The sequence below is a fragment of the Psammomys obesus genome, unplaced genomic scaffold, assembly GCF_907164565.1.
Source record: "Psammomys obesus unplaced genomic scaffold, mPsaObe1.curated_primary_1811, whole genome shotgun sequence".
In the NCBI taxonomy this organism is placed as follows: domain Eukaryota; kingdom Metazoa; phylum Chordata; class Mammalia; order Rodentia; family Muridae; genus Psammomys; species Psammomys obesus.
In genome coordinates, this window is record NW_026590701.1 from 6,860,714 (window position 1) to 6,877,214 (window position 16,501).

Genomic DNA, 16,501 nt, shown 5'->3' on the forward strand with positions numbered 1-16,501 from the left:
CAGTATCTTTTCTAAAACCTCTGCCCTATCTTCCTGTTGTTTATTCCATTCTGCATGTTTTTGTATTTCTTGTTTTATGTCCTGTTTCCAACCTTCATTTTTTCTTTTATATTGTTCTAGTATCTTTTCTAAAGCCTCTGCCTTCGGGAAGACATAAAAGGCTAATGCAATGATTAAAGTTAAATTGAGGACTATGAATGTAAGCATAGTCACAATTTCTAGACTTTCCTTTATTTCAGTCTTAAAACCATAGAATAGATTATCAGCCAAGCTCCAAGAAGTCTGTTTTATTGTTTCTTCCATCCTGTTAAGACTGTAGTGGCAGCTAGTTTTGTGATGTTAAGTCTGAGGGCTGCCCACAGGAGGCTGCCCTTCGCTCCAAGGCCTGTTTAAGAGTCTCTCTTAAAGAGACAGTAATTAACCTGGGAGTTTTTAGGTTTTAAGTTTGGGTTTTATCACTGGGAGCTTATTCTCCCCTCCAAATTATATTTAAGTATGATTTAAAAGGTGTGGATTCTTAGATTAGTTGGACACCATTTGTTGTAAGTGGTTATTAATATTTACTATTGGTTTATCTCCTAGTAAAGCTTGCTGCTAACCTTAAACAGCTGTATAACCAAATCACCACACAGAGTCTGGGTTTTTAGTTAACCTAGAACACAATGCTGGGCAATATTTACTCCCTCCTAAACCTCCAAGCCCTCAGTTTTCTAACATTTAGATTTCCCACATTATACTTGCTTTTTGTGAAATCTTAGGTCTGGTTCATGCTCCACATCCTCCAAGATCTCTGCTCCAGCTCTCTCTCCTTGCTCTCCTCTCGCCCCTTCTTCTCCCACTCATTTCCTGCCTTCTGGCCCCTTCCCCTCTTTCCTGTCCCCTGGCTCCTCCCTGCTCAACATTGGGTCTAGTTGCTTTATTTTGTCCTGTTTACACAAGAGTTGAGACAGGATGCTTAGAATGAGTATCACAAGGCAATATCCAGATTGAAATCAGAGAGTTGGGGGTGGGGGAGAAATCAACATTTGAATGAACAAGGGTAAGGTGTATACATTAAAATAAAAACATTATACCAACACATGTGCCACTAGGGCCTGGTGGGGTTTTGGTTTTCTTATTATTATAGTGTGTGTGTGTGTGTGTGTGTGTGTGTGTGTGAGAGAGAGAGAGAGAGAGAGAGAGAGAGAGAGAGAAAGAGACACCCACACAAAAAGAGAGAGAAAAAAAACATCTTGAGGAAGTCAGTTCTCTCCTTGTACCATGTAGATTCTAGGAATTGAACCAAGCTGTTGGTTGCCATATAGCAACAAGTACTTTTACCTGATTGGCCATCTCATCAACCTTTGGTTTTTGTTTCTTTGAAACAGGTTCTCACTAAGTAGCACAGGCTAGCTTGGAACTCACTGCATATCCCAAGGTGGTCTCAAATTCATGATGGCCCTGTTTCAGCCTCCCAAGTGCTGAGATTATAGCCTGTTCTACAACACCTGGCTTTAATGGCTTGTTTTAATTAAACATATTCAGACTCTAATATATACTTCTACAATGAATCTGGTGTGTTGCATTAGGTGATATGTAAAGAAAATCTGGAACTCACAGACAGCAGATTTCAAAGTGCAAGAGGATCACTACAGCTTTTACAGACAAGCAAGTATATTATTCTTTGACACAACTCTGAAACTCACAAGTGGTTGTTTCCAAATCTATACCAATGACACTGAAATCCCCTAATCTGTATGTAGTCTTTGGATGGATCTTTAACCCACTCAAGATTATGCAACATCATGAAATAGTTCTAGAAAAGCATTGACTCAGTGGGTGAAGCTAATGTGGACAGCCTTTCCTCAAAACACATCCCACTTCATGACAAAGAGTATTAAGATAATATGTACTCAAGGGTCATGCTGTTATGTAGCTTTTACTGATTCATCCAGAATATTCTCCCACGAAACTGGCTGCTGTGTTTAACATCAAAGAAATGGCAATGAGGAATATAATGGCTAATCATGCCCCTGATGCCACTAATATGGCTCGAGTCAAGGCCAAGAGTTTATCCTCCACCCATTGTTTTTGTCACACTAGTGCGAATGTTACTAGAATAAAAGGTAAAAAAATATTAGTATTACAAATAAGAGACAACATCTTATTATATATAAGAATTTATCTTAGCAAATCTTTTGCTCAGGTTCGCAGTTTATAGAAAACTTTGTGACGGCTGTTCTACACTAACCTTGTCTCACAGTCAGCTATTCACCTCAAAGAAGAGAGGGCTGAGAGAGGCTGAGATTTCAGCTCCAGTAAAGCTTTACAGCTAGGACTCATACACAGTAACCCTGAGAGTTTGTAGGTCAGATATAAAGACAAAACAAACAAACCCTCTTTAACTCAAAGAGAAGACTTAGCTAGCACACTCCCATAAGAGAATTGCTTCTGCCTCTGTGGGTGTCTGTACCCCATACTTGCTTTTCTGGGGTTTATTTATTTATTTATATAAATTATAGTTTATTCACTTTGTATCCCGCTGTGCTCCCTCTCTCATCCCCTCCCAATCCTACTCTCCCTCCCTTATCTCCTCCTTTGCCCCTCCCCAAGTCCACTGAGAGGGGAGGTTCTCCTCCTCCCTTCCCTCTGACCCTAGCCTATCACTTCTCCTCAGGACTAGCTGCATTGTCTTCCTCTGTGGCCTGGTAAGGCTGTTCCCCCATTAGGGGGAGGTGATCAAAGAGTCAGCCACTGAGTTCATGTCAGAGACAGTCCCTGTTCCCATTACTTGGAAACTCACTTGGAGACTGAGCTGCCATAGGCTACATCTGTGCAGGAGTTCTAGGGGTTCAAGGTTATCTCCATACATGGTCCTTGGTTGGCGATCAGTCTCAGAAAAGATACCTGTGCCCAGATTTTTTGGAATCTTTTCTCAAACTCTGGGCTTTACCAATTGGCCTCCTCTGAGACTACAGGTACAACATTCCCCCAAGCTGGTGATGGAAAAATTTTAAGGACTATGACAGTTGTACATATGGAAAGACTTTACTCCACAGAATTAGAGTTCTTCTGAGAAGCCCTGCCAGAGCCCAGTGAATGATTTGATTTTTCTGTTTTGGTTTGGTTTTGGTTTTTTGAGACATGGTTTCTCTGTATAGCCTTGGCTGTCTTAGAACTCACTCTGTAGACCAGGCTGTAGACCAGGACCACATAGATCTGCCTGCCTCTTCCTCCCAAGTACTGGGATTAAAGGCGTGTGCCACCAATGCCCAGCTTGCTGTTTTTTTGTTTGTTTCCTTTAAATGTTAAAACATTTAAAGATAAAACACTTCAGACTACAGCAGAGAAGCTCAAGAGTACTAGAAGTAGTCTCAAAAGTTGTGTGTATATGGAGGACCAGTAATCTTTGTATTAAATTCCTGTGGACAAACACTTCACCTTCAAAGGATGAGATCACTTGAACTAAAGCAAAAATAAATTGTAAGCTTTTAAACATATATATTCCTACATTTATTGTCCTATATATATATTATACTACACAAACACACACACATATGTTGTCCTGAATATATTCTGTCCTAGTTGGGGTTACTATTGCCGTGATAAAACACCATGACCAAAGCAACTTGCAGAGGAAAGAGTGTATTTCAGTTTACAATCCCAGGTTAGACTTCATCACTGAGGGAAGTGAGGGCAGGAACTCAAGCAGGACAGAAACCTTGAGGCAAGTGCTGATACAGAGGCCACAGAGGGTTGCTGCTTACTGGTTTGCTCCTGGCTTGTTCAGCCTGCTTTCTTATAGAACCTAGGACCACCAGCACTGGCATGACTACCCAAAATGAGCCAGGACCTTACTCATAAATCACTAATTAAGAAAATGCTCCACAGGCTTGCCTACAGGATGATCTTATAGAGGCATTTTCTTAATTGAGGTTCTCTCCACTCAAATGACTTTGGCTTGTGTCAAGTTAACATAAAGATATAGATAGATATACTAGATAGATATGATATGTATATATGCATATATGAATATGAATTATATTAATATATACACATATATTGCACATGATTTACAATTATATAGATGTATGTATTCATATAATTCATATTCACATACACATATATACATGTAATTGTAAATCATGCTTTCAGTTGCTTTAGCTATTGGCAGAGGACATGCAGGAAAAGCTTCAGCACGCAACTGAGCCTCTTGGAGGTGATCATCATTTTGCACGGCTGCAATGGGTATCCCTGGAGAGATGTAGACCCCAGGGATTTTGTCTCCAGATTACTTCTTGCTGCTGATATTCCTTCCCATGCTTGTCATTGCTGTATTCCTCATATACCTAGCATGATGTGGCTGGAAGTGAGGAAATCCCTCACTGCCTGTGCTCTGGTGTGATTGCTTCCTTGGTATTAGCCTACTCTGTTGGGGCAAAATTCCCTACAGATCGATATGAAGATATACTTTCATGAAATAATGCTGTTTAGATGAATTGATGATTTTATAATTCCTGATAATGATTTTATAAAATTTGTGATTTGATTCAAGTAATTTTAAACCCCCTTGCAGAATAGCAAAGGCTCCAAAAAGGATTTCTGTAAGTCTTCATGTGTCAGAGCACAGAAACTACACTAGGAAAAACAGGCTTGGGACAAATTTACGATCAAGGGAAACATTCACTATAAGTTAGGTCCAAAGATGAGATCCTGGTCCTTGGTATGCACCATGATAAGGAAAGTCACGAACCCTAAGGTATGGATGATTCTATTATGGGTATAAAAAGAAAGAATAGATAATTAGCTAAATTAGCTATACAAAATTTCAAAATTAAGATAAGATAGAGGGGAGCTGGAGAGATGGCTCAGAGGTTAAGAGCACTGGCTGCTTATCCAGAGGTCCTGAGTTCAATTCCCAGCAACCACATGGTGGCTCAGAACCATCTATAGTAAGATCTGATGTCCTTTTCTGGTGTTCAGAACAACACTGTATACATTGTTGGGAGCCGTGACTCCAAGCGGCCGGCTTTGATATTTAAATCTCGGTGGAGAGATGGCTTTTAGCAGGCCTTTACTAATGGCAGAGAACTTGCAAGTCCATCTCCTTTTGTTTGTGACAGCAGGTGGGATAGCTTGTGAGGGTCACACCTCTTCCTCTAGCTCCTTGTGCAAATTAACCTATAGTTCTGAGATGTTTTACTGGCTAAAAGTAACTCCTCACAAAATAAAGTGGTCAGTAGGCTGGAGGCAGAGGAGGAGGCAGAGACTTGAGACTTGCTGCTTACTGCAGCAGCCTGCCTTTTGCTGTGGCTGTCGAGTCTGGACATTTAAAAAGTTTCCTGTGTGTTGTGTGCTTATTTTATTAATATTAATCCTCACTCCCAACTCAAGAACCGTTCGACTCTGCTGGCTGGCTCCGGCAATACATAATAAATAAATCTTAAAAAAAAAAAAAAAAGATAAGATAGAGGACCTGTTTCTTGGTTAAAAAAAATTAAAACAAAACAAAAAACCTGTTAACCTTAAACTTTGTTAGCCTATGACATGAAAAATTATTGCTTTGAATTTACAATGAACTTGTGGAATGAAGATATAGATAAGGAATGTTTAGGTACCAATTTTAATGGAAAAACATGTAATCAATAATCCTGCTGAGCCTGTAATCCCAGCACTCAAAGAGGCAGGGGCAAACAGTTCAAGGCCAGCGTGGTCTACAAAGTGAGTCCAGGACATCCAAGGCTACATAGGGAAAACCTGTCTCAGAAAACAACAACAAAAACAAAAACCAACCAAACAAACATGCTCACATGGCAGCACTGCCCAGGAGCTCTTGCACCATGAGCCTGGCCCCACAACCTCCTGCATTCCATTTCCCATGCTTATGCCCATCTACACCACTCTGAAACCACACTCCAGGTGCTGGCAATTGTCTCCTGCAACAAGCCCACCTACAGTGCCCACCAACTTTGCCTGTACAGCCTCCTGCAGCAGGTAGGGGACCCAGCTTCCCTCCCCTGCTTGGGCCCACCTATGCCACTCAGATTCTTCCTGTACCATCCCTAGAAAAGAAAGCAGGCCTCTCAGACCTACTACTAAGTTCTTTCCTAACCAGTGTAAATACCTCCACTGAAAGGGGGGTGGTAGGGAGGAGAAACAACAAACTAACAAAAACCAAAACCAAGATGACATGGATCCCCCACAACTAAACAAACTAATAATAGAACCTAATGAAAGAAGAAGACCTAAAGAATTCAGAACAATTATTATAATAATGTTCCAATAACTCATACAAGACATGAGTATACTCTTGAGAGCAAAAACCGATGAATGAAGAAGGCAATCCAAGATGTGAAAACAGAATTTAACAGAGACAGAATTGCTGGGGGAAAGCCAAAATGAAATAATGCTGGCAATGCAAAACTCAATAAGACAAATATAAATCTCAGTGGAAAGACTTACCAATGGAATGGACCATGAGAAAACAAAGACTCTGGGCTTGGAAGACACGGCAGAAGAACTGGAAGGTCAACTGAGAAATTTTGAAATAAATATGAAGAGAATGTAGGACACCAAAAAAGGATCTAACCTGTGGATTATGGGAATGAAAGGACACTAACACACTGAAGGCATAGACTATATTTTCAATAAAATCACAGGGGTAGTAGGCATCACAGCACACAACTTTTAATACCAGCATTCAGGAGGCAGAGGCAGATGGATGTTTCTGAGCACAAAGCCAGCCTGGTATACACTGTGAATTTCAGGCCAGTTAGTGCTACATCATGAGACCTGGCCTCAAAAACACAAAACAAGTCATAGAAGAAAGTTTCCCAAACCTAAAAAAAGAAATACCCATTCAAGTACAAGAAGTGTACAGAACTCAAAATGGACAGGGCCAGAAAAGAAACTCCCCAAAAAGACATTAAAAACACAAATAAAGGGATCAAAAGTTGTAATACTCTTATAAAGGAAGGCCCATTAATAGAATATCTTATTATTCAACAGAAACTTCTGGTTTTGCAATGTACTTCAGGTTCTGAAAAAGCAAAATTGTCACTCCAGACATTACACCCAACCAAACTATCTACTATAATAAAAGGAGAAATAAATCTTTCCATGATAAAACTAGGTTGAATGAATTTATGACCACTAAGGCAGCTCTACAGAGATTATTAGAATATTCCAGTTTAAAGAAAAAGATAAACACACCAGGAGGTCACAGGTAATAAAGAACTCCAAAATAGTTACTCAAGAGAAGTCTAAGAAAAAACATAAAAATAACAATATGAAAGTAGTTAATATACATCTCTCAATGGTAATTTAATATTAATGGTCTTAACCCCAATAAATAGACAAAGATTATCAGACTAGATTAGAAAACAGGACCTATCTTTTTGGTGCTTCCAAGAAACAAACCTCATCATCAATGGTAGACACCAGCTTACAATAAAATAGAAACTTATATTCCAAGAAAATATAACTAATAAATAGGCATAGCAATTTTAATATCTAACTAAAGAAACTTCAAACTAAAACTAACCAAAAGAAATAAGGATGGTCACTTCATGTTCAATAAAAGAAAAATCCACAAAGAGGATACTCCAATTCTAAATATAAGCATACTAAACACAGATGCACTCAATTTCATAAAAAAAATATATTGCTAGATCTAAAACCACATATTAACTTCATCACAGTGATATGACACAGTGGGCAAGTTCAATACCTCACTCTCACTAGTGAACAGGTCATCCTGACAAAAACTAAGCAGAAAAACATTGAAGTTAAACAATATCATGAGTCAAACAGACACAATAGATATCTATTGAACATCCCACTCAAACTCTAAGGAGTACACATCCTTCTCAGAAGCCCTTGAAACTTTGTAAAAACTGATCCCATATTAGGACACAAAACAAGTCTCAACAATATATGCATATTCAGCAGGTATGTGCTTGCTGTGCATGGAGATCAGAAGATGACATATGGTTATACGCCACTATGTGGGCACTGGAAGCTAAAACTTGTAATAGTTAAAGTGTGTAACATCCTATATTCTACCTGACCACAACAGAACAAAGATGGTTATCAACAGCAAGAGAAACCAAAGAAAGTATACAAACCTGTGGAGACTAAACAACACACTCTGAATCATGACTGGATGAATATTTGAATAATATTGAGAATCCTTATATATATATTTTATATATATTTATTTGTATATTTTCTTTACTTACAGCATGCAAAGGGTTCCAAAGAAGCTTTGAAAACACCAGGTAATTAGTAAACTACATATGGCCGCATACCTCATCATCACAGCATTAAGAAGGCATGTGCAGGATATTGCAGGTTCAAAGGCAGCCTGGGCTGCATAAGGAGACCATGGCTCAAAAATAAATCAACCAAATTTAAAAACATTTAAATAAAAATAAAATAAATCAATCTTATAGGAAGACAATAAAGTGAACTTGAACTAAAACATGCAGATAGAAACACAGAACATCAAAATTTATTCTAAGGCTATTGTTTTGTTGTTGTTGTTGTTTTTTGAGAGGGGGTTCCCTGTGCAGCCCTGGCTCTCCTGCACTTGCTTTGTAGGCCAGGCTGGCCTCCCGCTCACAGCATTACACCCGTCCCTGCCCCCCCCATTCTGGAATTACAAATGTGCACCACCACTTCACTTTACTATTGTTATTTCTTGTATTTGTCCCTTTTGTGTTCGTAAGACTCTTACTATGTAGTTGAAGGAGAACTCAAGCTTGCAATTCTTCTACCTCAGCCTCCTGAGTACTGAGATAATAGACCTGTGCCATTGTGTATATTTTTAGACTAGATGATTTTATGTATGAATGTCTTGCCTGCACCTAGGTATATGCATCACATGTGTGCTGGTCACCTACAGGTCAAAGAGAAACTGGGGTTACAGGTGTTTTTATTGCCATCAGGTAGGTACTGGAAACAACCTCTGTAAGAATAAATGCTATGAAGATATAACTTAATTTTGTAATGGCTAAGTAAGAATTAACAAATATACAAGTATGCTGTGACCAGAGAAATCTTCCGAAGTGCAACCGGAAAAAGTAGTAAAGAGAAAATAAAGACAAATATTTGGAGATAGGAGGAAGTAACAAGTACTTTTTAACTGCAGAACCATCTCTCAGGCTGCCCTAAACAGTTTTTAAATATTACATTATATACATTTATGTGAGCGCATGTGGAGATCAGAGGGCAACTTGCAGGAGTTGATTCTCTCCTTCTACCGTGTCGATCTGAAAATCAAACTCAGGGTGTCAGGCTTGGTGACAAGCGCCTTTACCCTTGACCCATCTCTCCAGGTCCCTAAAACAATTTTTATAACAAAAAAATTCATAATAATGCATCATATTTTTAATTAACTCTTCTTTTAACTAACAGTATCTTCCAGGTACTTGCTCAGGGTGTAATAGGGCAGTGCTCAACCAGTGGGAATTAAGCAGAAAGCATGCAAGACCCTGCCTTCCCAAATTAGAAAGAAAAAAAAAATACAATTGGTGAAACAAGTATTTTGGATAGTGCTCAATTCTTCAAAGAAAAATCAAGGCAAGGAATTAGAAAGTGATGCAGGAGAAAAGCATGAAAAGAGGTGATCTAATGTCAAAGGGGAGGGAACATCACAGAAAGCCTAAAAAAGAAGAACACAAAAGTCATGGAGAGAGCTAAGAGTGTACATATCACATTCCAAAAATCAAATAGACATCCTTCTCAAAAACAATTTAAAAACATAAAGGTGGTGTATATTTTACTTTATAGCTGAGCCTCTTTGAGGCTTTAAAAACAGATAGCATGAACTCACAGCAGATAGGAATTTACCTTTTTATCCAGATCTCCTGAAGAATAATCTTCTTCTATAGGATGCCTGAAGCATAGGTTATGCTGGTGCCACCACATCCACTGAGAACCCACCACAGACAGCAGTTAATCTGAAGAAACAGGCTAAGGTGATGCGGTTGATAGCCTCACTTGGATTTGGAACTTTAAAAAAAAGTTCTAATAATGACACTTATACTGGGGAAACCTCACAGTGTTGTAGCACAGCACGCGATCAGCACCTAGTAGACCAGCTCCAGTCCGTAGCTAGGTTCCCTCACGATGAGGTTTGTGATGTCACAATACAGCTAAGAACATCACAGACATGGGCCTACATTCAGGACAGCTAATAAAGGATTAAAGAGATGTGAATTCACAATATAGCAGAGCACTGTCTCTGTCCACTCTGCAACCCAAGAGATGAAATCTCAGTGTCACCTAGATTAACCTCAAGGACCAAAATGAAAATTCCTTTTAGTGATCTAAGAAAGTTGTTCAAAACTACCTCCATTTCTATGTATCTTGTGGAAAGAAAAAAAGTGTTTAAAGAGTATCTCAAATATTTAGAAGCTGAAAACACAAAAACAGAACATTATAAATTGAACACTTGAGGCCAGGCAGTGGTGGCACACACCTTTAATCCCAGCACTTGAGAGGCAGAGGTAGGTGGATCTCTGTGAGTTCAAGCCCAGCCTGGTCTCCAGTTCCAGGACAGCCAAGGCTATGCAAAGAAATCCTGCCTTGAAAAACAAATAAATTGAACACTTGAATAAAGATGCAAAATATCTCATTCCAATTTTTTTTAATAAGCACTCATTTAATTATGCTAATGAAAGCAAAAACAAAATGAAAATACAGAATTATTTCTCATTTGGTGTTTCTCTTTTTAAATTTTTGGTGGTACCAGAGATTGAACATTTTAGGCAAACCCTCTCCTAGGTGCTAGAGATGGAGCCCAAGGTCACCTATTTGCTAGAAATGCTCTACCAGTGAGTTATGTATCTCTAGCTCCATTTTAATGTAATTTTAAACAAGGTATCTGGGATTAAAGCATGCATCACCACAACTAGTAGGGTTTTGTGGTTGTTTAGTTCTAGGTTGTTTTGCTTTCCTTTGTAGGGAGGAAGTGGGATATCACTCTATCCAAGACTGGATTAGAACTAAAAATGTAGACAGATTTTGATCCCATGGCAATCTTCCTACCTCTGTGCCCCAAGTAGGTTACAGACACATATCACTTCACACAACTTACAGCAACTGTTTACAGTCAAATTGCAATTTGAAATATTCGAATTCATTATATTCTACCAATCACTTGACATTATTCTAGAGTACTACAAAAACAACTTCAAAACTGAGCCTTCCAGGGCCTGGAGTGATAAGAGGTTAAGAGCACTGGCTGCTCTTCCAGAGATCCTGAGTTCAATTCCCAACAAACACACAGTGGCTAATGACCATTTATAATGAGTGCCTTATTCTGGCCTGCAGACAGGACATGTATACATAATAAATAAATCTAAAACAAGCAAACAAACAATCAATAGCATGTATTCTTCTTCCAGAAGACCCAGGTTTGTTTCCCAGAATGCCTATGGTGGCTAACAACCATCTTTAACTCCAGTTCCACTGTATCCAACACCCTCTTTTGGTATCCATAGGCACTGTAAAAATATAGTGCACAGACATACAAGCAGGCAAAACACTCATACACATTCACAGGGGTAAAGGTTATTGTAAGTGTCCTTCCTTCCCTTCTGTGTGCCTGCTGGTTGCTGTCAAAAATAGCAACTTTGTAAAACCTTGAAAAGTGGTGCTGAGCTGGCCATGGTGGCACAAGCCTTTAATCTTAGCACTCAGGAGGCAGAGGCAGGCAGATCTCTGAGTTGAAGGCCAGCCTGGGATACAGAGTGAGTTCTGGAATAGTCAGGGCTACACAGAAAAACTCTGTCTCAAAAAACAAATAAACAAAGCAAAAACAGTAATAACAAAATACAACAAAGATATACCATAGATTATATACTGCCTTAAAAATAATTAATTTACTGTCTCTGACATGAACTAATTGGCCTGCTCTTTAATCACCTCCCCCTGAGGGGGGAGCAGCCTTACCAGGCCACAGAAGAAGACAATGCAGCCACTCCTGATGAGACCTAATTGACTAGGATCAGAAGGAAGGAAAAGAAAACCTCCCTTATCAGTGGACTTGGGGAGGGGCATGTGGGGGGGGGGAAGAAGGAAGGGATTGGGATGGGAGGAGGGAGAGAACCACAGCAGGGATACAAAGTGAATAAAGTATAATTAATAAAGAATTAAAAAATAATAAAAAAACAATTTTATCACAAACTACAAGAATGAACCTAGAGGAAATCATGACAAGCTAAGCTATCTTGCTGGCCCACAGTTTTTGTTTCCTGAGGAGAGACTCATGTGTCCCAGGCTGACTTTGAAGCCAATATGTAACAAAGCCTGGTCTTGGGAGTCCTAATCCTCCTACCTCCAACTCCCAAGTACTAGAAATTACAGGCATACAGTACTACTCATAGCTACCCTGTACTTTTAACCTTTGAGCAGAGATGAAAGTGGTGCCACATGTAATTAAAAAGTTATAAAGCAGAGAAACAAAACTCTAGCCTTTGCCTTGTGGGTTCCTTCCCTCCACTCATCTGTACAAAAAGCCTTTAGGCAAAGACCAAGGTCAATAGTTTTCAGATACTTAAAAATATGACCTTCAGGGTACCTAGAAATTCTAGAATCTTTAGCAGAAGCTCTGGAAAGGCCAGGGGTGCCACAGCTACTAACACAAGTGACATCTTACACAAAAGATTAAACCCACTGAGTATTTTGGTCACAATTTTTAATCCCACACCATTTAATGATAATTTGGTCATTACAATATACAAGAAAATAAATACTCTTCTTCAAGAGCTGAATCAAAATCTAAATTACTACAGAATTTACCATCCTTACTTTTGAATAAAGAGAGTCACCAGTAAGTTTATTGTGCTATCAGGAACCATTGAGAACACATAGCACAGGACTTTGAACACATAACACAGGACTTAAATACGTTTCAGCTTGACTTTTTAATCCACCTATATAATATTGTATAATGACAGCAAATATTCACATGTGAACAGCTTTAAATACTACAAGAACCTAAATAATTAATCCTGCTCATAAAATTTTAGCTAAGAATAGCGTAATTCTTCAAATTGTTACCGTCCACGGAAAGTGCAGAGGATAGTCATTAGTTAACTAAAATAATTGAAGAATTACCTCATATTACTCTTTTCATTTCTTCACATTACTAGGATATGAAAGATAAAAACTACAGTTTATTTTGAGACAAGGTCTTGCTACATAGTTTACCCTGGTCTGGAAGTTCTGATCCTGTCTCAGTCTCCCAAGTGCTGCCAGGGGCTGGAATTATAGATGCATGCCCCTACACCAGGATCCATGACTTTCTTTTTGTAGAATCCATTGTGATACTTTATTTATATGTATGCTTTATAGCCCCAAAAAGAGAAATCCCAGGAGTTCCCACACACAGGTATTTTTGTCTTACTTTTTCATGGTCCATAATGCCATCTAAGACATTATGAAACCATATTAACTAGATGAGAGTGGTTTGTTCTGCCATTTTCCCAGCTTTTTGTGTGATACATCAAGTCTGGGGCCAACCATCCCATGCTTGTTCAACCTGCCTGGAAGAGCCACAATGATCAGCTCTCTCATCACTGGTGATTCCAAACTTCCCAGTGTAGCCACGCTTCCTCATCACATTTATAAAGCAGTCAATGACTTTAGGGCATAGTCTAGTAAGGATGCTCCTGAGAACAGCTAGGACATTTACATGCACCATAATGGCAGAACAGAAAGATGATAGAAAGGGCTCAATGTTTTATTTGTGATCAAATACTTCAAATACAGAATATAAGAAAACAACAAAATTCGTAAGCTTCGTATGTGGAGTTTTAAAATATCCAGTATTTGATATTTACTATTCTAAAAGAACCATCATAAACCATAACTTTTTCCAGTTCCTTGATCCAGCCATCTCCCAAGTCTCTATCCTTTTTTCTATGTTCATGAATCCATCTTGAAGAATCTATACTTTTAGTTTCCCTCTCCTTTCTACTTATCTATTCTCTAAACCTACTAAAATCCATTTTGGGGGCCCACTGCTATGGCTCTGAAAAAAAGTGCCTGCTGCCAATCAAGATAACTTTGATTCCCAAAAAGAGAAAGCTGACTCCTTCAAGTTGTTCTCTAACCTCCACATGAGTGATATAACATGGACATGGACACACACACACACAAAATAAATAAATATGTAATGAAATTGATGATAATATAAAATAGTAGTTTCTACCCACAGAATAAAATTCCCAAACTGCATAAAATCACTTTTGAGGGCTAGAGAAATGGCTCAGAGGTTAAGAGCACTGGCTGTTCAGGAAGTTGTCTCCTGTACCAATGAGTTCAAGGCTCTTCCCCACTTTTCTTCTAACAGTTTTAGTGTGTCTGGTTTTATATTGAGGTCTTTGATCCACTTGGACTTTAGTATCGTGCAGGGTGAAAAGTATGTATCTATTTGCATTTTTCTACAGGTAAATATCCAGTTAGACCAGCGCCATTTGTTAAAGATCTATCTTTTTCCCATTGTAGACTCTACTGAGCAGAATATCAAAGCAGAGGCTAAGACTCATAGACAACCTTTGGGCAGAGTAAAAGAAAGGGGAGATAGAAAGACCTGGAGGGGACAGGAGCTCCACAAGGAGGAGAAAACAAACAAAACAAACAAACAAACAAAACAAAACACTAGGCACAGGGGTCTTTTCTTAGACTGATGTTCCAAGCAAGGACCATTCATGGAGATAACCTAGAACCCCTGCACAGATGTAGCCCATGGCAGCTGAGTGGCCAAGTGGCTTCCATAGTAATGGACACAGGGACTGTCTCTTGACATGAACTCAGTGGCCTGCTCTTTGATCACCTCTTCCTGAGGGGGAGCAACCTCACCAGGCCACAGAGGAAGACAATGCAGCCACTCCTGATGAGACCTGAGAGACTAGGAGGATCAGATGGAAGGGGAAGAGGACCTCCCCTATCAGTGGACTGGGGGAGAGGCATGGGTGGAGAAGAGGGAGGGAGGGTGGGAATGGGAAGGGACAAGGGAGGGGGCTACAGGTCCTGGGTTCAATTCCCAGCAACCACATGGTGGCTCACAACCTTCTACAGTGAGATCTGGTGCCCTCTTCTGGCATGCATGCATACATGCAGGAAGAACACTATAAATAGTAAAAATAAATAAATAAATAGATAGATAAATAAATAAATAATTCTTGTTTAAAATTAATAAATAAATCACTTTTAAAGCATCTTAGTGACAACCTGTTTAGTAATTTGTGACTGAGGCTTACAAAGCTGGAGTTTACCAGCTAGAAGGTCCTTTAGAAACTTCACATTATCAACTTAAAATAAAGGGACAAAAAAAAAAAAAAAAAAAAAAGAAAGAAAGAAAAAGAAAAAGAGGGGGTGACCTAATATGCTGACCATGCTGAGCCAAGTATCTCTGGGGAAATGACATGAGCAGAAATTAATGAGTCAATACCTAAAGAATAGAAAGTAGAGGGAAAAGGAAGGTTTGCTTTCAACTGTGACTTCAGCAAGAGATGGCAGACTTTGAGGCCAGAAATTATAGTTTACAAACAAAACAAAACAGAAACACCCCCAAGTGAAAAAAAAAAATATGCCTTTCATTCTATTCTCAAAGACAAATAAAGGATATGCACAAAAATTTCAAAATGATAATATATCTGGGCTTTAAGATATGGCCAACTTTATCTTCTTTTCTCATTTACTTCCTAATTTCCTGCATACTTATGGACTTATCACTTATTTGTATCTTTTTGTGGGAGTACTCCAGTGCCTCAGTGCATATGTGGAGGGAGACTTAGAGGACAACTTTGGGGAATCGTTTTTTTTTCCTTCTATCATGTGGGCTGGACAGTGCTCCAAAATTCAAGTGTTTGCTGCCAGTTTGATTCACAGTACCCATATTGGGCAGTTCACAACTGCCTGTAACTCCAATCCAGGGGACCCAATAATTTCTTCTGGCCCCCACAGGTACTTGCAAACACATGTGCATACTCATTCATACACACACAATTTTTTTTTAATTATGAAAAACTGTAGTTGTTCTTGTGCTCTACATCACCTAGTTCCACCACAATTCCAGTAAAGGCTTGCCTATTGGCTTCCAACCCCATCTCCACAGGGCTACTGGTATTCTAAATACAGTACGCATCTGAATAATATTTCAAGCATATTTAGAGTAGAAGATACTTTAAAGTCTCATCTGCAATGATGTACTTTCACCATTTTTACTTCCCAGACTAGATAGTTGGCTCCCACAAAATCTTGTTTACCTATAGTCTTCCATATGCTGACTTTGTGCTTTTGTACACATTCTTCCCTTTAGCGAGAATACACTTCCCTCCCTCCCCACACTCACTTAAAAAACTCTTAACCCTTGAATCTACTTCACAATGAAAAATAACATATAAAGTGCCTATTCAGCTGGCTACTCTCTCTGCTTTATGCCTTATGCTTTTTGTATTATACACAGCATTTGACAGCACTTCAGGTGTACCAGAATTATTGAGATACC

At 39.0% G+C, this 16,501-nt stretch overlaps 1 protein-coding gene across 8 annotated transcripts in view; it reads right to left on the bottom strand.

Annotated features, from left to right (window-relative positions):
- The window catches only part of Crem (cAMP responsive element modulator), an 83,518-nt gene that overhangs the window by 44,627 nt on the left and 22,390 nt on the right, over positions 1 to 16,501 (bottom strand). For 2 of the 8 annotated variants that reach the window (XM_055608553.1, XM_055608552.1), the window contains exon 2: positions 9,832 to 9,941. The exons of the other annotated variants lie outside the window; for them this stretch is intronic. In XM_055608553.1, the coding sequence (XP_055464528.1) occupies positions 9,832 to 9,909 (78 nt within the window). In that variant the 5' untranslated portion in view covers positions 9,910 to 9,941. The remainder of the gene's footprint in view (positions 1 to 9,831; positions 9,942 to 16,501) is intronic. 8 annotated transcript variants of the gene reach the window in all.